Here is a 26,372-nt window from a genome sequence, read left to right on the forward strand (position 1 = left end):
AACAACCCCATCAAAAAGTGGGCAAAGGATATTAACAGACATTTCTCAAAAGAAGACATTTATGCAGCCAGCAGACATATGAAAACAAAGTTCATCATCACTGGTCATTAGAGAAATGTAAATCAAAACTACAACGCGATACCATCTCATGCCAGTTAGAATGGCGATCATTAAAAAGTCAGGAAACAACAGATGCTGGAGAGGATGTGGAGATAGGAATGCTTTTACACTGTTGGTGGGAGCGTAAATTAGTTCAATTATTGTGGAAGACAGTGTAGTGTTTCCTCAAGGATCTAGAACCAGAAATACCATTTGAACCAGCAATCCCATTACTGGATATGTACCCAAAGGATTATAAATCATTCTACTACAAAGACACTTGCACATGTATGTTTATTGCAGCACTGTTTACAATAGTGAAGACTTGGAACCAACCCAAATGCCCATCAATGATAGGCTGGATAAAGAAAATGTGGCACATACACATCATGGAATACTATGCAGCCATAAAAAAGGATGAGTTCATGTCTTTTGCAGGGACATGGATGAAGCTGTAAACCATCATTCTCAGCAAACTAACACAAGAACAGAAAACAAAACACCACATGTTCTCACTCATAAGTGGGAGTTGAACAATGAGAACACACTGACACAGGGAGGGTAACTCACACACCGGGGCCTCTCAGCGGGTCGGGGGCTAGGGGAGGGATAGCATTAGGAGAAATATCTAAAGTAGATGATGGGTTGATGGGTGCAGCAAACACCATGGCACACGTATACCTACGTAACAAACCTGCACGTTCTGCACAAGTATCCCAGAACTTAAAGTGTAATTATAAAACAAAATTTTTTAAAAAGAACTCATTTCCTCTGGAGCTAGGAATACCTCACGTTTCTTACAACAAATAACTTGCATTAAAATGCAGTTGACTTTTTCAGCAGAGACCATGATTAAACAACATGAAATTTAGGCAGAATTCTGCAAAAATGGTCCCATGAAATACCTAGAAAAGTTCATTCAGCCTCATTTGGTTTTATGACCTCCCACTGGTTCCTAGAATTTTGCTCCTAGCTGCCTTTCTAGGAAATTTGCAGGACTGCCGAAATGTATAGTCCTGGTAAGGTTTCTCAATCAGAATTAGCCTCAGCAATGGAAAAGCATCAGTACTCAGAAGAGAATCCCTAATGTGGCATGTAGAAGCTCAGGGCTTCAGTGTCTCTTTGGACAGAGGAAGTATGTGAGCTGCAACACCATGAGCTAACCACATCTGGATGGGAGGATGTCACACGGGGGTGGTACCTTCATGCATAGTAGAGTTCTCCTGGAATGACAGCAGTCATGACTGGGTGCCCCACCTGCTCGCTGGCTTCTATACATGGGGCAGCCAGACTGTGTACCTAGGTATTGTCCTATTCTTCTCATCTTCACTCATCTCATCCCAAACCTGGAAGCTGCTGAAAGGTTTCTCACAAAGACTGTGTGGATGCTTTCTGGAGATGAGTCTTGCCCACTCTGATCAATTCCTTTTTTTTTTTCCTAAATGTTTTGCTATCTCTCTCAGCAGTTGGTTTTAACTGACCTTTGAGAATAGTCTCTCTGACTGAGGTCTGGGGGCATCTACCCAGAGTGGGTGATCCACTGCATTGGCTTCAATGAGACACTTTCTGAATAAAAATACTCCATACAGACGTTAAACGTCACTGACTTTGAGTCTTAGCTCCTCGTTTACTGATCAAATGAGCTGAGTTTCCTCATCTGTAAGATGAGGGTAATAATTGTACGTCTCTCATCAGGACAGTTGCAAAGGTCACATGACTTTATATACATAAAGATCTTGTTTCCTGCCTGGCAGATAGCAAGTTCTTGTTGAATGTTTGAGTAAGCAGAGAACAAAATCACATGGTCTTGTTCATCCTAATGGAGTCACTGATTATGCCACATTTGTAAGACATTTTGCTCTGATTTTAGAAACACTTCAGTAGCTATAGATTCCTCCAGGATTTCTTGAGTATGTTTCTCCATTTTCTACCTGTACAGACTAGTCTAACAGCCTGGATCCTTTGTCATTAAAGCTGTTTGACACGAAGCACACCAGTGGTTCACGACTTATAAGCAAAATGAAACCCCAAACCTAAGAAGATCAAGCTGAAGCGTTTTCCAGGAGGAGACCAATTTTGTCACTTCAACTCATTTAGTTGAGGCAGTCAGAGCATTTGGATGAGCTCCAAAAGGAAATGATGCTAAAACTCTGCTGCACACACCTTATTAACTCCAAGGCAGTAAAAGCAGTGCCTTTTTTACTCAGGAGAGGAAGCTACTGGAGCCAATGGAGCCTGAGGGGAGTTGTAAGCTCGGCCAGAAAGAGAGAATGTCGCATGATTTGAGAAAACGTTGTGTGATTCAAGAAAATGACTGAAAATGTGGAGACAGCTGGCCACCCATGAGGAATTACCTACCAATTCCTTCTTCTTCATGCACTCCATAAGGATGATGAACAGATGCTGAGCTTGGGTTCGAGTGTATGTGAAAGTCTTCTGTATAGTCACCAACAGCTGGTCCCTCAAAGATTCATTTATCAGTCTGCAAATAAAAACAACGTCAAAAGCAGGTCAACCAACTCCTATTCAGCACGTATTTCTGAGAAATACAGAGCTCAAGAGGGAATTATGAGGGTTTACTTTAGATAGGAGTTGCTTCTGTATGTTTCTCACAAAAGGTATCTCACCTGTGATAATTAAAAAAGCAAGGCATTTAAACATAAATCAATTTTACCATCTGAGAACCTAACAGAGTAAAGTAGAAAGATTGATTTAGATATTTTAATTTTATTTTTCTGTTTTTCATATGGCATGTGTCTAATGCCCTCTTCCTCAAGTTTGCTTATCAAAAAATACCTTCAATTAATCATCTGCATCTTGTTGGTAAGAATTTGCTATAGTACTGTTCTTCACAGTACTATATAAATCTCCTAACAGTACTGCAGGAGATTTAAATTGCAGCATCATCTCTAATTGTGGAAATAAAGACAATATTTCATTAATAAGTTTTTGAACATCCATAAGCAGAAATAAGAGTTATGTTTTCCCAAAAATCATTTCATGTAGGTGGCAGCCTGTCTGGCCTATGATTTAGGTATTCATTATTCATGTCAAGCTTTTGCTCTGTTACAGCGAATAGTAAGACAGTATCATGTTGGCTACCTGATTAAAAGATAGTTTTATGCTGTAGAAGAATAAATGAAAACAGGAAAGAGGCATCATATCCAATCAATGCTCAATTATGTCTTGAATATGAATCAATCACAACTAATTTTTAACTTCTTTCTCATTACCCTGGTGAGAACAGGGCTTTCTCTACTAGCCATTAAATGGCAGGGAAGGAAAACTCACTTTATTAATAACAGATACTATTCAAAATCAGGAAGACAAAGCCGCTTTCAAGGACCAGTGGCAAAATTACCATAATTTGCTTAGTATTTTACAGATTACAAATTGCTTTCATAATTAACGTATCAGCAACTCCTAAATAAAAAAGTAAAATAAATCATGATCTCAATTGCTGATTACAGGAACCCTACAGACAAAGCGTTTGTTCTATTTCACAGGCGGGACATTTTAGCCAGAAAGAGCCCAGTGTTTAAATTCATGCAGCAAATAAGTGACAGAGTCATCAGAATCAGAACCTAGTTCTTCTGAATATTTGTCCAGGGCTCTTTCCACCACACCATGCTGCCTCTATTTACACCTAGTGGATCACACCACTGCCTCTCTTCATCACTGTGGCTATTTGAGCAGGCAGTTGTGGAGTTTCCTTCAACATGAAAGCAAGACAAACTTTATTGCTTAAAAGAAGGCAAGATGGGGAGCTGGAGGATGTCTTCCGATCAGTGACCTGCTGTGCTCCAGTTTATGTGTGTTTCATCTGAACTCACTAGGTTGGATATTATGATGGCCCTGCTTTGAGGAAGGTGGCATTCCTCATGACAGAACTATACCAACAATCCTGGAAGGTCACTCAGCTGGACGAAGGATTGGGTCACCCCTTCCCCCACTCCTCCAGAGTGTATATTCTATATCAAGAATATACACATTAAGGCTGGGCGCTGTGGCTCCCACCTGTAATCCTAGGACTTTGGGAGGCTGAGGCAGGTAGCTCACTTGAGCCCAGGAGTTCGAGATCAGCCTGGGCAATACAGTGAGACCTTGTCTCTACAAAAAATTAAAAAGTTAGTTGGGCATGGTGGTGCATGCCTGTAGTCCCAGCTACTTGAGATGCTGAGGTGGGAGGATCACTTGAGCCAGGGAGGCAGTGAGCCAAGATCACACCACTGTACTCCAGCCTGGGTGACAGGGCCAGAACCTGTCTAAAAAAAATTTATTATTTCGAAAAAGAGGATGTTTGAAAAAAATAATGCCAGATCTTCTCTTGAGATTATCTTAATTATACTGAATGACTCTGTGGTCTTAGCTGTGGACCAGATTGAAGTCATTTATTCATTCATTCATTCATTTGTTTAGTCATTCAACAAATGCATAGTGAATGTCTACTTAGTGCCACACACCAGCATGTGCCAGGATCAGAGGAGCTATATATCACTCCCAGCCTTCAATGAGCTTATGCACCAGTGGCGTAGAAAGATGTGAACCAGCAATCCAACCGTGATTGTCAGTGGAAAAGAAGTAGAGAAGCTTGTGGCAAATGTATCGTATCTAATCTAAGGGATTCAGGGAAGACTCTTCTGAGGAAGTGCTGTTTTATCTGAGACATGAATGAGTATCAGCATAGTTGGGGCTGGTAGGGTTGGGTAAGAGAATTCACAGCAGACAAAATGGCATGAACGGGCCCAGTCTGGAAAAAATAAAAGGTCAATATGGCTGGAGCTGAGAGAGCAAATTAAAGAGTGGAACAAAATAGGGCTGCAGAGGGGGTGAGCAGGAACAAGATCAATGGGGGACTTTGAAGGTGATGTTATAGAGATTTTAGGTTTTATCCCCCAGACAATGAAAAGCCATTAAAAGATTTAAGCAGAAGGGTGGCATGATCACATTTGTGTTGCCAATTAATTTTCTTGAAAAGTAAAGACATGCACACTCAGATCTAGGCATGTATCTACCTGACAGGTAACCCAAGTGGATGAGTCTAGAGAGTTCTTCAGTATCAAGCGTCCATTGATTTTGTACAGGATTAACAACAGAAAGGATTCTCCTGATTAGCCACTTGATAGATATAATCATTCATCTGCAGGTGTTTAATTTTGATAACAATTCAAAATTTGTTTTCTACTACCAACCATCTGTAATGAAATCTCAGCTCCCCAAGTTCATTATATGCTTGAGGGATCTGTCTGACACTTGCATCCAATCTGTCACTTTCTAAAAATTGAGGAATGATGTGCAATTTAGCTGATTGTGGGTTTCAGTGGTTAGGAGAGCTGAAAGACAGTAAGAATCTCATCCTTTGAGCCCAATTTCCCAGTTGCTGAAGTTATGGCTTTGGCTAGATCATTTAATGACAAGAACCGTAGAATTCTAGAAGTGGAAGGATTCTCTAGGGTGTTTTCCAAAGTGTGGGATACCTGTTACAGGTGGAACAAAGATATTTTGATCTATTCAAAGCATCAAGTTACAGCAATTAAATATTAAATAACTGCCTTTTCTGATTCAGTTCTTTTTCCATCCTTCTGATTGCAACAAGAAGAAAATCTCATTTTTAGTGCTTTCCTGCCTTTAACAGCTCCCCAACACTTGTAGATCTCCTCTTTTAACAAAGAAAAGATATTAGGTCTCATGCCTTTGGCAAAAAGAGTTTAATAACATTGTTTTAAAAAAGATCCCACAAAACATTTGATGTGTCTGTAGCACGTCATGGTTTAACGTACACAATGGGCTTCAGAGATAATCTCACAACAATCTATGAGGCAAGTGGGATTAATTTCATTTTGCAGAAGAGAAAACTATGCCCTAAAGAGGTTAAACGATTTGTGCTAGGTCATAATGCTTGATGGTCTCACTGTCTGAGTTGAGCCTATTGACTTCAGCCTTGCCCCATGGTGTTGCTGTTCCTGATTTTATTCCAAGTCTTTCATAGTTTCCTAATCATCTGTATCAGGGATGATAAGGGGGAACACTAAATGAAGATAATTGCAACATGCATTAAGTAGTTTGAAGAGTATATTTGCAGGCTGGGCTTGGTGGCTCACGCCTGTAATCCTGGCACTTTGGGAGGCTGAGGTTGGTGGATCACTTGAAGTCAGGAGTTCAAGACCAGCCTGGCCAACATTTCCAAACCCCGCTTCTACTAAAAATACAAAATTAGCCAGGCATGGTGGCACGTGCCTGTAATCGGAGCTACTCAGAGGCTGAGGTGTGGGGATCACTTGAGCCTAGGAGGCAGAAGTTGCAGTGAACTGAGATTACGCATCACTGCACTCCAGCCTGAGCAATAAAATGAGACTCCATCTCAAAAAACAAAAACAAAAACCAAAAACCAAAAAACCAGTATTTGCTTCTAATTTTTCATAAGTATTTGCTCTGCTGAACTAGATGTCTTCTGTTTGGGTACAAATGCTTACTCTATCTTCTCTGAAGATCCTTTCTTGTTTTGTAACCATATTCCTTAGGATATATGGAAGCCTGCTTCCTTGAAATTATTATTTTCTAGTTCTTCCCATATTTTCTGTGTAACATTGGAGTGATTTAAAAATTTTTACTGTAATATTTAATCATCAGAAAAATTAGAGATGAGTCTATTTTATATTTCTTTTTATGACACTAGAATATTGACTGAAAATTTCTTGACATCAAAATATGGTCATAGTATTATGTGAAATTTTTATTTTAGAATTGAGCCTTGACAAAGTCATCTTATTTATGGAAACTGTTAATTTGTGGTTCTTATCTACCCATGTTGTTTTTGGTACATCTCAAATTACAGGATTTTGTGATAGGAGGTATAGTCATTGAAGTGAGGCAGATCTCTACACTATGGCATTTGTGTCTCCATTTAAATGCTGCACTTATGATCTGGAGCTTTGTAGATGAGTCACAGAGTAGTTTAAAATAGGCCAATATTCAGCCAGTGCTCAGGGTAACCAACAAAACGCCCCGCAGTTTGCTATTAGTATTCTGTTCAAATGCTCTCAATACAACCCACACATACAAATATATGTCTCCGAATGAATTTAATTACCTGCAAATTACCTGCAATATTAGAGTTTTGTTCCAAGATTTAAAAATGAGAAAATGCATTTAGAATTCAATGAGATTCTAAGAGCTAATCTTAGGTTAATGACTTTCGAGGAAGAGCCCTTCCTGTGACCCCCATAGATATTTTCTATTAGTTTATTCAGTCACAATATGAGAAAATTTTAGCTATATAAAAAAACTTGTTAGTAACACCGCAATTTGGCACTTAAAAGACATAATCACCCATAGAATATCTAATTCTCTAAAGAAAAGTAAAATTTTATCATTTGCTAGAAGCCAAAGCAAATTACTAAATGTTATATTAAGGGCACATAAAGTTACATGTCTTGCCTGAGGTCACAGAGAATGGCATATTTTTCTCCTTCTGCTTTTTTTGGTAAAATTTGCTACTTCCTCCCCAAATGTCATGACTCTGGTCTACAAGCAACACCACAATTCTTCCCAGAAAGGCAGGAAGCATTGTTAATAACAGCATTATGGCCACCAGGGCTAGGCTGTCTGGATTTAAGCTGTTACCTGTTGGCTGTGCGATCTTGTGTAAGTTAGTGTTGATGTTCTATTTTTCATATATGTAAAATGGGAACTATAATAGTGCTTATCTCATAGGCTTGTGAATATTAAATGAGTTAGCTTTGTAAAAGGCTTAGAAAAGTGCCTGACACATAGCAAGTCCTGCACAAGCATATGCATTATTCAAACAGAATTCTATGATGCTTTTTAGGAAAGAGTCACTGATATATTCCTTCTCATGAAGTAGCACAACTAGTGGGCCAGGGCCCCCACGTACAATGCAGAGCTCTCTCCTGGTGTTAACAGTGCTCTGCACATCTGGTGAGTCCAGTGGTGTAAGGCTGGAGAAATAACTTTCCCACTTTAGAGAGGTCAGAGACCACCAGTTCTTTCCTATGTTTGGGAAATGGAGATACTTAGCAGATTTAGGAGGCTTGATTATAGTGCAGTCTTGCGAACACTCCATGCAGACATCTGCTTGTTCATTCATTCATTCATTCATTCAACAAACAATATTCATGCCTTCTGTGTGCCAGGCACTAAGTTAGATATAGAGATATACATAATACTCAGTTCTAGCCTCAAGGAACTCAAAAAGTTGTATGCCAAGTATTCTGTAATTGATGGGTATTAACCCCAAAATTTATTCATGTAAAACAACATTTATTTGTTGTGTTGATAATTTTGTGGGTCAAGAATTTAGGCAGGCACAATGGGGATGGCTCATTTTTCTCCAGCATACCTAGGGCCTCAACTGGAATGGCTGATGAAGACTACAATAGCTCAACTGTGACCACATGTCTGGGGCCTCAATTCTGTTCCATGTGGCATCTGTTGGGGCTAGAATATCCAAGATGGCTTCCTTACTTCCAAGTCCGGTACCCGGCCTGGTCTGCCTAAAAGAGTTGAGGGTTGGCTTGCATTGCTCTTTCCCTGTTGGTTGCAGGGTAGATGGACTTCTTACATGGAAGCTGGCTTCTCTTAAAGTGAGGGTTTCAAGAGAGAGCATTCAGAGAGGCTCAGGCAGAAACTACAGACTTGTTGGGACTTACCCTCAGAAGTCCAAGAATGTCATTTTCTTGTACTTGATTAATCTAACAAGTCACTAAAAGTAGCCCAGAATCAAGAAGATGGAAAGAATAGACTTCACCTCTTGATGACAGCATACATATACACTGAAGGAATATATTAATGGTGATCATCTTGGAGACAAGCAATGACATCAAGTGACTCTGTTCAGATGAGACATCAACAGTGATCTTTTCCATATTTTGGTGATAAACAGCCTCAGTTGCCTTACTTTGAATTGTCTCTTCTAACAGATCATTATAATGAGAACCACTATTTCCTTCAAAGTAATATTCCAACTATTCATAAATATTTCCAAAATATTATTACTGATTTGTGCATAGAACCTACAAATATTTTCTCCTTTTGATCCAGCTGCCTATTTACATTTATTTGGCATTTAGTGTGTACCAGGTATTTCTTTTAGACCTTGGTGCCTGGTCAGAGACTTTTTCGCCATGGATACTATCATCACATTTTGTGCCTGTGAAATGCTGCATGTAAGGGACATCTTCAGTAATATGTGTGTATGCTTGGGCCAGCCCTTAAGGCCCAGGTTAAGTCACCACCAAAACCGGGTTTTTTTTTTTTCTTGATATCTTAATTTCACTTTGGGGTCTGTTTGGAGAGATAAAGCAACAGCAGCACCTGTTGATGTTGCCAATTTCTGCTAGAAACTATTTTTTCTTTTCTTTAAATTCAGAGAATGTTTGGAAACGATTGGGCCAGGTGTGGTGGCTCACGTCTATAATCCCAGTGCTTTGGGAGCCTGAGGCAGCAGGATTGCTTGAGGCCAGGAGTTCAAGAAGTGAATTGACTGCCCAACTCAAAAACATATATTTGGTTCTGTTTCTGGATACTACTTTATTCCCCCTTTGAATTGCTTTATTTACTAGTGAGGGACCTGAGACAGGTTATTTGATCTTTAAGGCTTCATCTCCTTATCTGTTGAATAAGGGAGTGTATGTCTTCTTAGGTCCATGTATTTGGGAAAAAAAGAGATCATGCATGGAAAGCACAAAATTTGACTTCCTAAAATATTTTTCCAGTTTTCCTCATTCTCTATATACGTTGGTGTCCTCATCATATCTTATTCAGATGGTACCAACAGACTGCTAATTGGTTTCTTCTCTATCTTCCTCTAGTCCATTCCCCACAGTGTTAATTAAATGGTTCTACAAAGCAGACATGATTCTATTGCACCCTTCTCAAACCCCTGCAATAGCATTCCATCACCAGCAAGATAACGTCTCAACTTGCATAGGCATGTAAGGTTTGTCTATGGTCTTGCTTCACAGTTAGGCTCATCTCCTGCCACTCTGTCACCCATATCCTGTAAATACTGAATCTCCCAAGCCCACCAGACTCTTGCATGCCACCATATCTTCAGCTTGCTATATCTGCTACTTGGACTATTCTGTAGTCCTGACCTCATTATTCAAAACTCATCATTTAAAACTCAGCTTAAACTTCGCCTCCTTTTTCTTTTTTCAGCTTTTATTTCAGAATCGGGGGTACACATGGAGGTTTGTTACATGGGTATATTGCATACTTCTGAGCTTTGGAGTACAGATGATTAAGATTCAGTTGTAAGACTATTAAGCTTTAGTGAAGACATGCTAATTCACTTGATTTAATCATCCCACAGTGTAAACATATATCAAGACATCACAGTGTATCCCATGTTATTTGTCAACTAAAAATAAAATTTAAGAAAATGTAAAAGAGAATCACCCTCATCTCCTATGTGAAAGTCTCTGATGATTGCTCCCTTGATGCTCTCAAAGCACTTGATATATATTTCTATGATTATTATATTGCATGGAAATTGTCTAACTCCAGTAGATGATGAACTTTTTGAAGCAGTGATTGTTTCTTTATTCTGTGTGTACCTTAAGTTCTAGAAGAGTGCTTGGTTCAATGTTAGCTATAGAAGAATCTTTGTGGATTGACCAAGGGACTGAGTAGCTGCCTGCTTTACGTGGGTGACCAGGCGGTCGTCCCCATGCCTCTTTGTCCTCATGGTGGGATGTACTTCAAGCCTATTTGGGAGAATGGGAGATAAAGCATAAGGTTTTACCGTCCAGCAGTTTGGTTTTCTTGATCCTTTTCCTTTCAATCAGATTCACCTCTAAGAAATATTCTTGGTCTCTATCTTTCTGTTGTTGTTTAAACTCAAAGGGTGTTTAGAAATGATTGGGCCAGTGGTGGCTCATACCTATAATTCTAGCACTTTGGGAGGCTGGGGTGGCAGGATTGCTTGAGGCCAGGAATTCAAGAAGTGAACTGGCTGCCCAACTCAAAAACATATATATATTTGGTTCTACTTCTGGATACTACCTCATCCCTCCTTTGAATTGCTTTGTAGCTCTTGTCAGGAACAGATTCTTATTCACTTGCATCTCCCCTATAATGCTTAGGGCAATATCTTGCCCATAGAAGTTCTCAATAGCTGTTTGAAGACGTTAAGAGCTTCAATGATATGAAGGTAATTTCACTCACTTAGATGATGGTGGTTTTGACAACACAAAGTAATTATATCATACAAAAATCAACACAACATACATCTATATTTTTTCAACTAGTTCCATGTCATACATTGAAGTGGTGAGGCCAGTTTCACAATCTGCTATAGGAGACAGAATGACATAATTAAGATGCTATGGTATGGTGCCTTTGACTGTAATACAGCTCCTTTATTTACCAGTGAGGGACCTGAGACAGGTTATTTGATCTCTTTAAGCCATCGTCTCCTCATCTGTTAAACAAGGGTAGTATATGTCTTTTTAGGTCAATGTATTTGGGAAAAAAAGAGATCATGTATGGAAAGTACGTGGCACTGTTCCTGACACATAGGTGTTAAATAATTGGCAGTTGTTGTTATTAAGAATAATAGGGGCTTTTGCACCCACAGGGAATCCCAATGATCCCTAGCTCAGAGCTGAAGCAAAGTAACAGGCATGCATATTAGCTGGAGGAGGCCATCCCTATGGGGGATAGATTTCAGTATTTCTGTGAAATTCAGATGAAGTAGGTCTGTGAATAGGAGGGGAAAGGCCACATTTCAAAGCCACTAAGCTGGGGTATCAGTGCAGAGAGCTCATTAGCTCTTGGATCATATTCATCAAAGTCATGCAAACTGGTGTTGCTAAGATGCCCTGAAACCATTACTCTTAGATAATTTTATGCCATCTTGAAGTCAAACAGGTGTTAGGATAAGAATTCATACTCGGCTATAACCTCCTACTTTCATATTTTTGACATCTGTATGTTGTAGAGAAGGCACAAATCAGAAAATTCTACTGAGAGATTTGATTTTTAGGATAAAAGAATGATACAGTTTTAGAGCAACCATTCTATGGATGAAGGATTCAAGGTCTGTGAAGGTGAACTGATTTGCTTAAGATGATATAGCTGGTAAGCATCAGAGCTGGATTTAGAAGCCAAGGGAATCAGGAGGGAAAAATCTCTGATAGTGACTTATTCTAACCTAAATATGTAGGTTCAACTTAGTGTATTAATGTAAAGTTAGTGATTTGTTTAAATGATTGGCTGCAAGTGGAGATTTTCTCTATTTTTTGCTTAAGATGCTGCATCTCATGTGTGTGAAGACTCAGTAATGTGATTTCAAGGATCCACTACTGAGTTAATCCCCACTTAATCAGATGTCCAATGTTTCTTTTTAATTGCTTAAATGGCAAATTAACATTTTATTCAACAATTGGAAGCCCTAAGAGTAACTCTTATAATAAGAGTTAACTGTAACTGATTGATGTTGATGTTTTCCAGAAAACGCCAGTTGGATAGAAAGTTATAGAAGGTTGAATGGCACATAGAGACATGACCAATAGATAACATGGGCTGGTTAGGAGATTACTTTTCCCAACTTTTTATGAGGATCAACTCCAGATACAAATGGCCTCTATCAGCTAAGGCCTGTCAGAAATAGTTGCTGATTATGCTTTAGGATCTATTCTAGAAAAGTTCTTCACCTGGGCTTTTCCTGAAGTTTTCATCCAGCAATATGAGGTAGTTAGAAGGATATTAGAGAAGCTGTCCATAATCAGGCAGGATGATGATACAGTCTGTTTGCCAACAAACTTTATGTACTGCTGCTCATAAAGTGATCCCTTCTTATGTTTATTTTTTTCTTTATTCTTTCTCTTCATTCTTTTCCTTCCTTCTTTCCTTTTCTTTCCTCCCTTGCTCCTTCCTTCCCTTTTCCTTCTCTCCTCCCCTCCCCTCTTCTTTCCTTGTTCTCACCTTACACTCCTGAGCCAGCTATGATAAAACAGAAGGCACAGATACACACTGAAAAGGAAACTGAAGGTGGGTGGTGTGGTGGGGGTGAGAGTGGTAAGAGAGGTACTTAGTCACTTCTATAAGACAAGCTTTGTGCTGTGCATTTTATACATGGAATTTCATTAGACAGATTAAGAAAATCCTCACCAGGCTGTAAACTCCTTGGATGCATGGACTGTGCATTCTATCACTTATATACTCTCTTCTCCCCTTCCTTCAGTGCTAATCAAGGTGCAGAAGACAGGCTTTTCTGCCACCCCTTATCTTGATCTCCCTTACCCTGCTTTCTTACCCCATAGCACACATCTTCTAAAATATCATACAATGTGTTTATGGATTATGCTTATTACTTTTGTCTATCTAACCCTACTAAAATAAAAGCTCCACAAGGGCAGGGATTTTTGTCTATTTGGTTCACTAATGTATTTTTGCCATTGCCTAGAATAGTGCCTGGAACATAGTAGGTGTTCAAAAAATATCTGTTGAATGACTGAATACATAATGCTGACTGGAGGGAAGAATATAATTAAAAATAGGGAAAATGTTAAATAATATTTGAGATCTCTCAGACATTCAAGGCTTCTCAGTTTGGTGGAAACTAATTGCAGAAATACTAGAGCTGTGTTATCCAATATGGTAGCTGTTACTCACATGTGGCTATTTAAATTTAATTATAATACAATGAAATGAAATTTAAAATTCATTTCCTTAGTCACACCAGTCACAGGTCAAGCACTCAGGGACTCTGGTTCCACAGCACAGATATGGAAGATTTCTGTCATCACATTTTTTTTTTTTTGAGACAGGACCTTGCTCTGTTGCCCAGCCTGGAGTACAGGGGTGCAATCACAGCCCATTGCAGCATCAGCCTCCTAGGTTCAAGCAATCCTCCCGCCTCAGCCTCCCGAGTAGCTGGGACTTGGCCTCCTGAGATGCCACCACAGCTGGCTAATTTTTCATATTTTTTATAGAGACAGGGTTTCGCCATGTTGCCCAGGCTGGTCTCGAACTCCTGAGCTCAAGGGATCCACCTGCCTCAGCATCCTGAAGTGCTGGGATTACAGGCATGAGCCACCACACCCAGCCATATCATCAGAGAATTCTGTTGGGCAGTGGTGCTCCGGAGATAGGCAGGGCAGCCAAACTTTCCATCTTAGGCAGGGACAAGCAGGACATTTAGATGGAATATCCTGAACAATGTTGGCTGTATCTCTGTCATGTCTCTTCTTTCCTTTGCCTTCGGTTATGAATGTGTGCAAGAGTAGAAGTGAAGTGTTGCCAAAGGATACAGAGACTGCCACATGTCAGGTGGATTCTCTGTTGCCAACATTGGAAGGAAATCACACCCTCTGAGTTCATTCCAAGTGCAATCCCATCAGCGAATATTGCCATACCCCAGGCAAGAGGAAAAGTTGATTTTTTTTTTATTGTTTTAGGACCCATATAAAAGACAGAATCAGAGCTGGACTGAATTTTTGGGGTCTCCAGGCAGACTACAACACTGGCCTCCTGCAATTGACTGGTCTTACACATTGGTGCAACACTTACTCACAGGAGAAGTTACCCAGCATATGAGAGAAGGGAGAGAAGATGGAATCTGGGTGCCACCTCCTCTGTTGTCTGGAAAAACTCAGACAGACTCAAAGACTTGCCCTCAGATACTGGGGCAAACAAAATAAACCTTTTGGAGTTACTGGGTCCCACCTTCTTGGAGGACAACATGGTATAGCTGCTAAGGGCCTAGCTCCAGCTCCCGTCAGTCTGGGCTGACCACTCTCTAGCTTTGAGATATTTAGCAAATTACCTAACCTTTCTGTCCTCAATTTCCTCATTTATAAAATGGGATAAAAATTATAGCCACCTTGTGAAGTTTATGAAATAAAGTGCCTAGATCAGGCTGATGCATGTAGAAACTAAAAAATATTAATTTCAAATTTTTGAGCATGCTGCTGGAGAGAGGGTCAGAGGTGTGGGAAAAGGGGAGGGATAAGTTTAAATTCTCTTTCAAAGTAACTTATCAAAATATTCCTTTTATTCTACTCTATGAAACACTGGGACAATATAAGTGTCTCTATTTTTGTTACATATTTGTGATAGATTTCTGTTTTTTAAAAAAATTTTCTCATGCATTTTTAATAGGCAATTGCTCAGTTAGCTTGTCTCTCAGTGTCCAGATCCAAGCAGCATGCCACACTAAAGGGTTTCTCATTCTTCACCTCCTGTGTATTATGTCTGTGTGGAAAGGCTCATATAATAGATGATAACTTAAACGCTGTTGTGCCTTACAGAGTCGATGAAAAAATGGACCTTTTGTTCTATTTTCCAGACAGCTGGATGTCTTATTTTTCCTGTTGGTTTCATGATTTAATGCACTACGTGATGATTGCCTAGTAGTCTTATAGCTATGGGGGTATCTATAAGATTTTGGCTTTATTTCAGTTCATGAAATAACAAATAAATTCATGGCATGTTGACTCCAAATTCCTATCTTTGCTTCAGCAGACACTGTTAATCTATCTTAGTATGCTTTCTTCTGCACTGAGATGCGATCTCAGAATCATGTTAGCACATCATTCCAGGAAGCCTCTACTAATTTATTGGAGTTGACACTCAGATTTAAACTACAGTTTACCCTTGAACAACAGGGGTTTGAACTGTGCGGGTTCACTTACACTCTAATTGTTTTCTCTTCCTCTGCCACCCTTGAGAGAGCAAGACCAACCCCTCCTCTTCTTTCTCCTCTTCCTCAGCCCTATTCAATACGAAGACAACAAGGATGAAGACCTTTATGATCTCTTCCACTTAATGAATAGTAAATATATTTTCTCTTCCTTATGGTTTTCTTAATATTTTCTTTTCTCTAGGTTACTTTATTGTAAAAATATATTATACATGTAACATATAAAATATATGCTAATTGATAAGTTACTAGTAAGGCTTTTGGCCAATGATGAACTATTAGTAGTTAAGTTTTTGCAAGTCAAAAGTTATTCATGGATTTTTGACCACATGGGGGGTTGGCAACTCTAACCTCATGTCATTCAAGGGTCAACTGTATTTGTCATCAATGCATTAGTGATAACAAAGTCTCAAATTTACTATCAAATGGCAAAAACCAAGGAGATGATAGTGTTAAACAACTCCAAATTTTAGGTTTGTCTCCAAGACACTGAATCATGGTTCTATGGATTTAGAGGAATGGATTATTTACTGCTTAAGACTTTTAGAGGTTTATGCTCATGGATGGACATTTGCTTTGCATGGAATATCCCAAGAAAACATAATAAATATGTATATCGACTCTAAGAGAGTTGTCCAACAATTAGGATAGTGCAAAAAGATGTTATTGAAACTGAATGGAGACTTTTCTAGACAACAGTAGTACAGACTTGAGTTAATCTTGAAATCCTACTTTAATGCATTTTTAGTGTTTCTCTGACTAAGCTTTTATAGCGTGTATTCACTGTTCTATATAGTCTTCATAAATCCTGTGGCCCATGATCAACATCTGAGAATTGCATGAGGAATCTGGGGATTAAAAACATCCCAAACATTATTTATTATTAATAATACCACTAGATGAGGCATTAATCCACTATATCCCTAGCAGCTGTAGATCCTATTGTCAGCCAGGTTGATTTGGAATCTACTTCTTCTAAAGGAATGAAACACCAGTACATTTTATTATTTGCACCTCACTCCGATAAATTTGTGGATTTTAAAGCCCTTACTACATCTTTTTGTGAGAGAGGCTAGGTTGTGAAACTTCAGAGAAAAATTTACTAGAAATTAAATAGGTAAAGAAATGCATTTGTACATGGTAAGGCAGAGAAGCCTGCGACAGCAGGAAGTGCTTGGAGAACAGCGGGGAGGACAGCTCCATTGGGTTGTAGGGTGAATAGAAGGTTTGTTGAGCGAGAGCTGGCTCTAGAGAAAAGCTGGAGTCAGGATACAGTGGATCTTGAGTCCAAGCAAAGGAATGTGATCTTGACCTGTAGGTCGGGGTATTCCATGGGGTTTCACAAAGAAGCCCCTGGAATTTTGAGGAAGAGCTCCACAGCTGCCTCAGAGCTGCCTTTGTAGGTGAGAGCCAGACAGAGAGAAGGAGGCTCTAGGAAAACAGTTCTGAAAGTATGGTCTCTGGACCAAAAGCATAGCATCGCTTAGGTATTCCTTTGAAATGCAAATTACCTGACCTCAACCAGATTTATTGAATTAGAAAATCTGGGGGTGGAGCCAGCAATTGGTTTTTTTTTGTAGTTTTTTTCCTCTTATTTTAAAACATACATATCTAATTGACAAAAATTGTATGTATTTATGGTATTTATGGCATGTTTTGATATGTGTATACACTGTGGAATGGCTAGATCAAGCTAATTAACATATGCATTAACTCACATACTTTCATTTTATCATGGTGAGAAAACTTGAAATCTACTCTCAGCAATTTTCAAGTATACAATATATTATTATTGACCATAGTCCCCATGATATACAATGCATCTCCTGAACTCATTCCTCCTGTATAGCTGTTTGTTTTCACAAGCCCTCTGGGTGATTCTGATGCAGAATAAAGTTTGAGAACCATGGTCTAGGCCTCCTATCCTAGCTTTGACAGAGTAAACCTGTACCTTGTCTGTGTTACATGTTGCATCTCTACCTGAGGTTTCACTTGAGAAAGAATTCAAGGGCTTCAAAAAAGTAAAAATCAATCAAGGCAAGTGGGAGGTTAGGACTCTTTAAAGGTTGTTCATTCCAATTGTAAAGTCAAAGGAAGCTGGGGTAGGACACTGCAGATGCTGAGTTTCCAATGCTGCCCCCAGGACCCTGAATCTCCGACAGCTGAAAGAACCATCATTTGCCACCAACTAGCACCATTTCACTTCTAAATACCTTTGCTTTCCTCTTCCTCTTTTTTTCTTTCTCTTTTTAGATTGGTTGTATATTTTGAGCTAGTCAAAAAATGATTTGCAAAAGAAACAAGGAAATAAGTAAACTGAATACCCTTAAAAACTCCATGTAAATAAAAATACTAAGCAATAAATCTGTCTGTCCTGTCAAAATGAGTATTTTTATGGCACAGCTTGCTTTTCAGGAAAGAATGTTCAAGTCTGACAGATGTTTGGAACCAAGTACAGCTGTGGGAAAGAGAGAAATGGAGTGATTGATGGTAAATATGCTTTTCAAGTCAACTGGGTTTCAAAGACAAAATTCGGCAGAGGGTACAGAGGGCTTGTGGTAACAATGCAGTGGCTTGTGAGGAGAATGCACGTGAGGCCCAGAAACCAAGGAAGGTATTTTTGAAAACATCAGAGAAGTGTGGGCCATAGACCACTCTCAATGGAATCACCTGGGGTTTGGGTTTTATATACAGTTTCTTGAGCCCCACCCCATGTGCATCAAAGTCAGGATATTTAGGGGGATCTGGATCTCCTAAAGCTCTCTAGGTGATTCTCAGACATGCTGAAGTTTGATAACCACATGTTTATTTGGATTTTTGTTGTCGTTACTGTTAAACAAGTAGCCAAGGGTTAGCTAAGGAAATCTCAGAGGAATGTAATCACTAGAGAGCTCTGAAATCATCACTCGGCATTGATGGGCTTTCTGAAAGTTGTAGATGATGGTTCTTTAAAAGGGATTTCTCTATCATAATGGATTACACAACTATGTTTTCTCTGATGTTTGCTCTTTATGTTCAAGGACATTCTTTCCTAAAGAGTTTTGCTCAACTCCATACTCTTTAGGAAAAGAGCAAACTAGTCCATGTAGAGAGCTGATGAGCCAATTTAGATCAATGAAACTTTTCCTCTCCATGGTGCTTTCTTCCCTGAAGAAGAAACTCTGGATAATATTTTTAAAGTCAATGCTTCATTCTTCCCATGTTGATACAACATGAGGGATCAAATAGTGAACTCTAAGACAAACGTATTTATTTTATTTCGCACTTTCTTAAATACATGGAGCTACTCTAGCCCTGTAGAGCTTGGATACAATGACACAGGTTGCAATATATCTATGTCTTTATATATACTACAGAGGCAAAAACTGCTGTGGTGTTGTCTCCATGACACCTTCCCCATTTACTCCAAACTATGCTTCCTTCTACCTTCTCAGAATTCAATAATAGCATCTAATTGAAAAATTATTTGTTAGTATATTAGTTCAAATAAGATTATGTGCACATCTCTTGAGGAAAATTATACTACTTATCATAGCACCCATAGTACCTAAAACAAGTATTCAAAAATACCTAGTGATTGATTTGAAAAGCCATATTATCAGTTCTATCTTTAAGTCTTCAGTTAAATTTTAAGCCTATATATACACACAGATAATTATAGGGATTAACATATAATACTTACATATATATAAAGTAATCTTATTGGAGTCAATTTATTAAATTAAATTTATTAGTGTATATAAATTTAACATAGACACACACACACACACACACACACACACACACACACCATTGCCACACTATCTCAATGAATTTGTCCCTTTTACCAATTTTCTTCAATCTATTTCAGATTCTTTCTCTGAGTTGAGTTATATAAGGGAGGGTCAAATATTAGTCCTTCTCAGTCCTCCAGGCTGACCCTCAGCTTAGATCCAGTTTTTGATGGAAAAGGGGAAGAGGAAAAATGAGTCATTCTATTGCCGTTTTGTGGATAATTAACATACACTGTTCCATTGATAGGATTCTCGTGAAGAACGCACCACGCATTTATTTTACCCTCTGTGCTCTTGTGACCCTTTGTGCCTTTATCAAAGCACACATGACCTTCTAGTTATCTGCACTCGTGTCTATGTCTTAGTCCCCATTATAAAGTCCTTGACAGCTAGGGCTGTGCCTTATTCATCTTCCAACAGGCCCATGCATATAGTAGGCACCCAATAAATGTTAACTAGGAAAACAAGTTACAGTGACCCTTTTTATAAGTAAAACCACCAGTGTTCTTTGTCTGTACAGTATATTTCCAAAAAAAGAATCAAGTTTTGACATGATTTCTTGTAGAAAATTTTAGAAAAGAGACAACGTAAGATGAAATTAACAAAAACTATAATGGACACTTGAAGCCAGCATGCTTGATATGTCTCCTTTTTTCTCACTTGACATTCCAATTATGTCTAAATCATGCTGGAATACAAACCATTGAGATCAATTACGTTCTTTTGGCAGGTCTTACAGAGACAAATGATAAGGGTTTGACACCCGTCAGCTTTAGATGGAAATCTCTGGAGCAGCAGGAGAAAACAATAGTGACCACTGCACAGAATGACAAGCCCTAGGGATTACAGACTACATTTGGGTTTCTAAAATATCTAGCTTTCTGGTGACTTTCTCATATCTTTGGTCATTTTGATGTATATTTGCAGAGAAACATGCTTTTGCCACATCTCTGCTAGGAATATATAGTTACATAATTTGAAGCCATACAACATATTTTTCGTTTTTCATCTCCAGTTAGCATTCATTTATGCCTTTGCCTCAGCTAATCAAATAATATAGGGAATCTTATTAAACATCCTTTAAACAGGAAAGTCAAATTTTTATTAGCAATGTATTATTTATTCTCCTGCTCCCAAGCCATTGCTCATTTATTCTTCCCAATATCCAATACAAATTCCACTGACACGCAAACATGTGAACAGTCTCTTGGTGTTTTCCCCATTGATAATTTCCCAAAAGTTAATAACAGACGACTAAAAAATTTGAAGGCTTTCTGCTACCAGCAAGCTCTGCTTCTTGTCCTAGAGTATCTAAAAATGGTAAATACAGATGATTATTTCTGGAATGAAGATGCCAAAATAAACATAAAAATCAAAAAAATTTGGATGAATAAGGAGCACCATTTTGGAACACAAATGCATTTGGATGCCTTTTTCACACTGACATTTTTTATGGGTGAAGTACTTACTCACTGATTGACAAATGATGGGCTAGACAACATTTCTCTGCAATCTGACACTTTGGTTGCCCATTATGAGGCAAAGTAATCTCTGATTTCAATGTCAGGAGAAAGGTATGCTATTCCCAACTATGCGTACTACAGTTCATATTGCTCCAACACAAAAATAGAATCCTAGTATTAAAAAACTTAGGTGATTCAAATACTATTTGGGTAGCATGAATCTCTTTAACTTTGTCATGTTTAGTCATTCATGATTTAGAAATAAAATTTGATAATATTTCGAAAGCAATAAAGTTAATTAGGGAAAGTGACTAAATTTTAATTAGTGACTCATTCTAAACTATGACAGATGAGAAATAGAAAATCCATTATGCCAATGAGAAGAAAACAGGAGTTTGACCATTTCTTTCAGGTACTATATGCCACAGAGCAGAGACAGGCAGAAAGAGACTCAAACAAGAATTTAATTGCAATTGTCTTTTAGTTTATCCAAATCCATTTGGATTGTGATAGATGCAGTCTGTCTTTTTCTATCCTAAGTAATCTCATCCACAAAAGCTAATCAGTTTTGTCAATTACAAATTACTTCCAAAGTGATTGTCTTTCAAATTCACATTCTAGAAGGGAATTCAAAGATACAACATAAAGTTCACAAAGGTTAAAATGTAAGGCTTGATTTTTTTTTTTTTTTTTTTTTTTTTTTACTCCTTTAAGATTATAAAATGAAAGGCTCTATAGCTGAATAGTTCTTGGATCTGTATTATTTAAGAATCTTTAAATTAACTTAAAACATTTTTAATCATATTTAAGTTACCAAAGTAATTGAAAAGATACTGGTGCAGCCCTGAAATAAAGGTTTCATAAACAGGCTGTGTGTGTTCTCTATATCCAATTTCATTTGTACAATGATGCACATTTATGTAGATTTGTTTATGTGATCATGTAGTTGTGGATTTACATTTATTTGTGGTGAAACATTTCCAACACTGTCGGACTTTATTAGAAATCAAAGAAGAAATCCTTCCTGGTGAATAAGGTCTAGTTGGGCCATTTTTTTTTTTCTTAACATAAAGCACACTACTGCAAGATAATGTTATTTGGAAATGATTTTTAAAATTGGCTGCACATGTGTGACTAGACAATTTCTTATCAAGCTAAATAAACATGATTAAATTCTTGAAGTTATTCAGATGGCACAGAGAAACATTCTGACTTCGTTTTATGATGACGATTTTATAATTGCTTTCCTGGAGCAAGAGCACACTTTATCATAACTACATATAAAATACAAAACTTCTTTTTAGCCTTCTATTTTCTTAATAACCATTTCTAAATTTTTCTTAAAATTTTTAAAGTTTTAATTTTAAAACGTCTTAGGATCGAAAATTATACTTAATTCTTTACCTCCACACTAGTTATATGCATAAACTCATATTCTTTGATAATCAGCGATTGTTCATAGTTCATAGTTCATAGTGTTCATAGTTTGTGTAGATGCCAAAAATTACATATTTTGACCAAAAAAATTACAACAAAAATTGCTAATTAAAGTTAAAAGAGCATATTTTTGGCCAGGCACGGTGGCTCACGCCTGTAATCTCAGCACTTTGGGAGGCTGAGGTGGGAGGATCACGAGGTCAGGAGATGGAGATCATCCTGGTTAACTCAGTGAAACCCCGTTTCTACTAAAAATACAAAAATTTAGCCAGGGGTGGTGGCAGGTGCCCGTAGTTGCGGCTACTCAGGAGGCTGAGGCAGGAGAATGGTGTGAACCCGGGAGGCGGAGCTTGCAGTGAGCCCAGATCGCGTCACTGTACTCCAGCCTGGATGACAGCATGAGACTCTATCTCAAAAAAAAAAAAAAAAAAAAGAAAAGAAAGAATGATATTTTTGACTCTTAATTTTGGGGTTGGTGTATAATGGTCTAGGTAGGAAAAGGGAAAGAATCCACATGACACGGGGTTGATCAGCTTGGACATTGGTTTACAATCAGGAATGCATTGGTTTTGATTTCTTTGGAATACCAGTAGTAATAATAATGATACTAAAGTATAATGAAAAGAGGAAGCTGAAGGCAACTGAAGTGCATTTGAATATTTAAAAAAGAGTATCACTGAAGTCCTATATGAGGAACACTACAGCACATAGCATAAAACACATTTCAGTACGTGTTCATCATATACCAGCAGGGATTCTGGCCTGGGATCTTGGGCTGTGTGGCTTTGGACGAAGCGCTTAATTTAAATAATCTTAATTTAAATAATCTAGGTCCCACCCAGTTCTAAAATACATAATCTTTCTTCCATATTAAAGCAGGAAGGGCAATCTAAGTAGTTTAACATATTTATATATAACTTATTAAATATTTTAACATTTTCAAGGTAGACAATCCAAGATCATGATAAATAACAGGCACTGGATCCTGGCTTTCATTGTGTATACACCTGAGAAACCTGAAATGCTGACGTGAACAGTGTACTTTTCCATGCGTTTTCTGGGGAAAAAAAAAAAAAAAACCCAGAAAAACAAAAGGTGCATTCAGAATGCAAATTTGCATTCTACTTTGTAGGAATACCATAGAATAATTTGCAAACTAGAAAGTAAGAAATAAGCCAAAGCTAAAAACTGTATTAAAATTATTGTTTATTTCTGAAAAATAGAACATATTGCTAGATTTAGAGAAAGGAGAACCTTGGTTATTTTTATTTATTTATTTTTTTAAGACAGAGTTTTGCTCTTGTTGCCAAGGCTGGAGTGCAATGGCGCAATCTTGGCTCACTGCAACTGCAACCTCTGCCTCCTGGGTTCAAGCTATTATCCTGCCTCAGCCTCCCAAGTAGCTGGGATTACAGGCATGTGCCACCAAGCCTGGCTAATTTTTGTATTTTTAGAGAAATGGGGTTTCACTATGTTAGTCAGGCTGGTCTTGAACTCCTGACCTCAAGTGATCCACCTGTCTTGGCCTCCCAAAGTGCTGGGATTATAGGCATGAACGACTGTGCCTGACCCTTGGTTAAATTTTTAATAAAACAAAGCACAGTTAAGAATCTTGAACTCTGAGCTGGTTGTAAACATAGAGAAGTTTGGGTACGTATTCTCTTTTTAGATTCTGAGCGATAAAATGGACCAATATTTACTATAAAAATAATATAATAGTAAGTTAACTAAATTTAAATAGTTCTGAGCTATAAAATGGACCACTTATTTACTATCAAAATATAATAATAATTTAACTTTTTTTTTTGGTATCAGAGCTTTTGGGTTTGCAGTGTTAAGCTGGAGGCTCAATGTCTTTTGTTATTCCTCATTTCATGAACACAGGTTCATCTACTAACGAGGTAGGTGTGCTGTTTTAATGGCTTATGTGGAGTACTAGGCTGCTGTCAAAGATGAGGAAGGGGATGGGGAGAGATGGGATGGTACTGACTCGCCATGCTCAGTCTCTATTTAAATAAAGCAGGCTGGGTACAAGAGGGATGGGTACGAGAGGGATGGAGGAGGGAGCATCCTGCTGTAGGTGAGTTCACTTGTATTTTTGTTTTGTAATACTTGTCTACTTATTAGACTTACTGTGAGCATCTTGAAAGTGGCAATTAATTGTATGTTTTTCTTTTTTACATCTTAATGTTCGGCCTAGTGCATCGCACCCAGGAAACACTTTATGTGTATTTATAAAAGGCACGAATAAAAGACCATCATCTCATTTGAGGCTTTCCCCTCCCCACAAATTTCATGTGTTAGGGGAATTGATTGGATTAGGAAGTTCCTTATTTAACACATCAATGGCTCTCCTGAGTTTTACCCCCTTAATCTCACTCACACCTTGGGATGGTTTATTTTGATCTAATAATCTGCAAGGGTGCTGGATGTCAGCATTTGCTCAGTGGGAAGTTGGACTGGAGGGGAGTGCTGTGAAGGGGGACTCTTGCCTGGGATTGGGGGCTTTGGACTGTTGAAAGTAGCATTAGGAGCCTAACAGACCAAGGAAAGGGCGTGAGGCATTCAAGAGGCGTTTACAAAAGACCAGAGTAGTTACCATTACAGAGATTTGACTTTCCTCGCCCATCTAGAGAAGCCTGATGGCACGGTCTACCATAGATCTTCACAGTGGCTTGGCAATGCTGGTGTTTGGAGGCCAAGCCTGGAAGCTGAACAACCCAGCTTCTCTGAAGTTACCAACCTGAACCATCTGGTCCAGACTGGCTGTGCTTCATGTGTTAAAACCCAATTCCTGCTTCTCCTTGCTGGGAGGAGGAGAAGGAGATACGAAGACAAGAAAAAGGAGACTACAACCTATGACCTCCTCTCTCTTCCTCACCCTTGTTATTTATCCGTGTAGCTTTCATAGAATATCCCACTTCACAGGACATTTAGAATATGTTCCTCTGTTCTTCGCCACAGCCCTCCCATGACAGACAGTTTTTAGACAATTTGTTCATAGCTTGTTTTGATTTGAGGTCTTGGTTGAGCTACTGAAAACATAATCCACTCATACCCTCATTTCCAAACAGGCTTTAAGGTTCTTCCATGGGGTCTGGAAAGTTACCTACCCGCCTTCTTCTGAGTATTTATGCCCAAAGGCCAGGATGTCCGATGCCCGTCCACTCCCATCACAGACAACCACCGGCACAGGAGGAGTGTCTCGAAGGTACTCCAACACAATCGAGATCACGTTGGGTCCCCCTTCCACTATGAGCGCCACCACGGGAACACCTTGACCAATTCCTGCATTAAAAAAGGAAAAGAAAAGGAAAAAAAAGGGAAAAGAACACAAAGCCAGCAAACCAAAGAAACAAAAAGAGAAACAAAAAGCACAAACTAAAATTACTGAGCATGGGGGAGGTAGCAGCATATGAAGGGATACAGTACTGAGCAAAAATTTACAGAAAACCCTTCAGCCAAATTTTCCCACCAGAAAGTCTATTGGACTTTGCCCTCTCCCTTCAACTCTCAGGATGCTGGGGTCAGCGAAGGCACGGGGTTCCATACTTTACAGGGGAGGGCCTGGGGTGAGGAGGGAGAAAAAGGAATTAGTCAACAGACAAAGCACCAGACCAGCAACCAGCAGCGTGGAAGCTGAACATGATCTGAAGCACGTCTTTTATCTTTCCAATGAGTCTGTTTCCTATATGAAAAGTAGGAAGTTAAAAAATGCCACCTCCCTGCAGTTATCACAGGGGGAAGAAAATGCCTACATGGCTCTTTTTATTAACCGCTATCAAAATCAGCTGGGGACATATTTTAACTTGTTGAATCAACTACTGGCTGAATTATGGGTCTATTTTTGACCATAGATGATTAGATTGATTATTGATTTTTTTTTTGATGGAGTCTCACTCTGTCACCCAGGCTGGAGTGTGGTGGCACAAT

The 26,372-nt window shown here is 38.7% G+C and overlaps 1 protein-coding gene across 26 annotated transcripts in view; it reads right to left on the reverse strand.

Annotated features, from left to right (window-relative positions):
* The window catches only part of TRPM3 (transient receptor potential cation channel subfamily M member 3), a 904,668-nt gene that overhangs the window by 209,000 nt on the left and 669,296 nt on the right, over positions 1–26,372 (reverse strand). For all 26 annotated transcript variants that reach the window (XM_025359898.1, XM_025359896.1, XM_025359895.1 and 23 more), the window contains 2 exons: positions 25,553–25,727; positions 2,458–2,581 (listed from right to left, as the gene is read on the reverse strand). In XM_025359898.1, coding sequence (XP_025215683.1) covers positions 2,458–2,581; positions 25,553–25,727 — 299 coding nt within the window. The remainder of the gene's footprint in view (positions 1–2,457; positions 2,582–25,552; positions 25,728–26,372) is intronic.

This window comes from Theropithecus gelada, chromosome 15 (genome assembly GCF_003255815.1).
Source record: "Theropithecus gelada isolate Dixy chromosome 15, Tgel_1.0, whole genome shotgun sequence".
In the NCBI taxonomy this organism is placed as follows: Eukaryota; Metazoa; Chordata; class Mammalia; order Primates; family Cercopithecidae; genus Theropithecus; species Theropithecus gelada.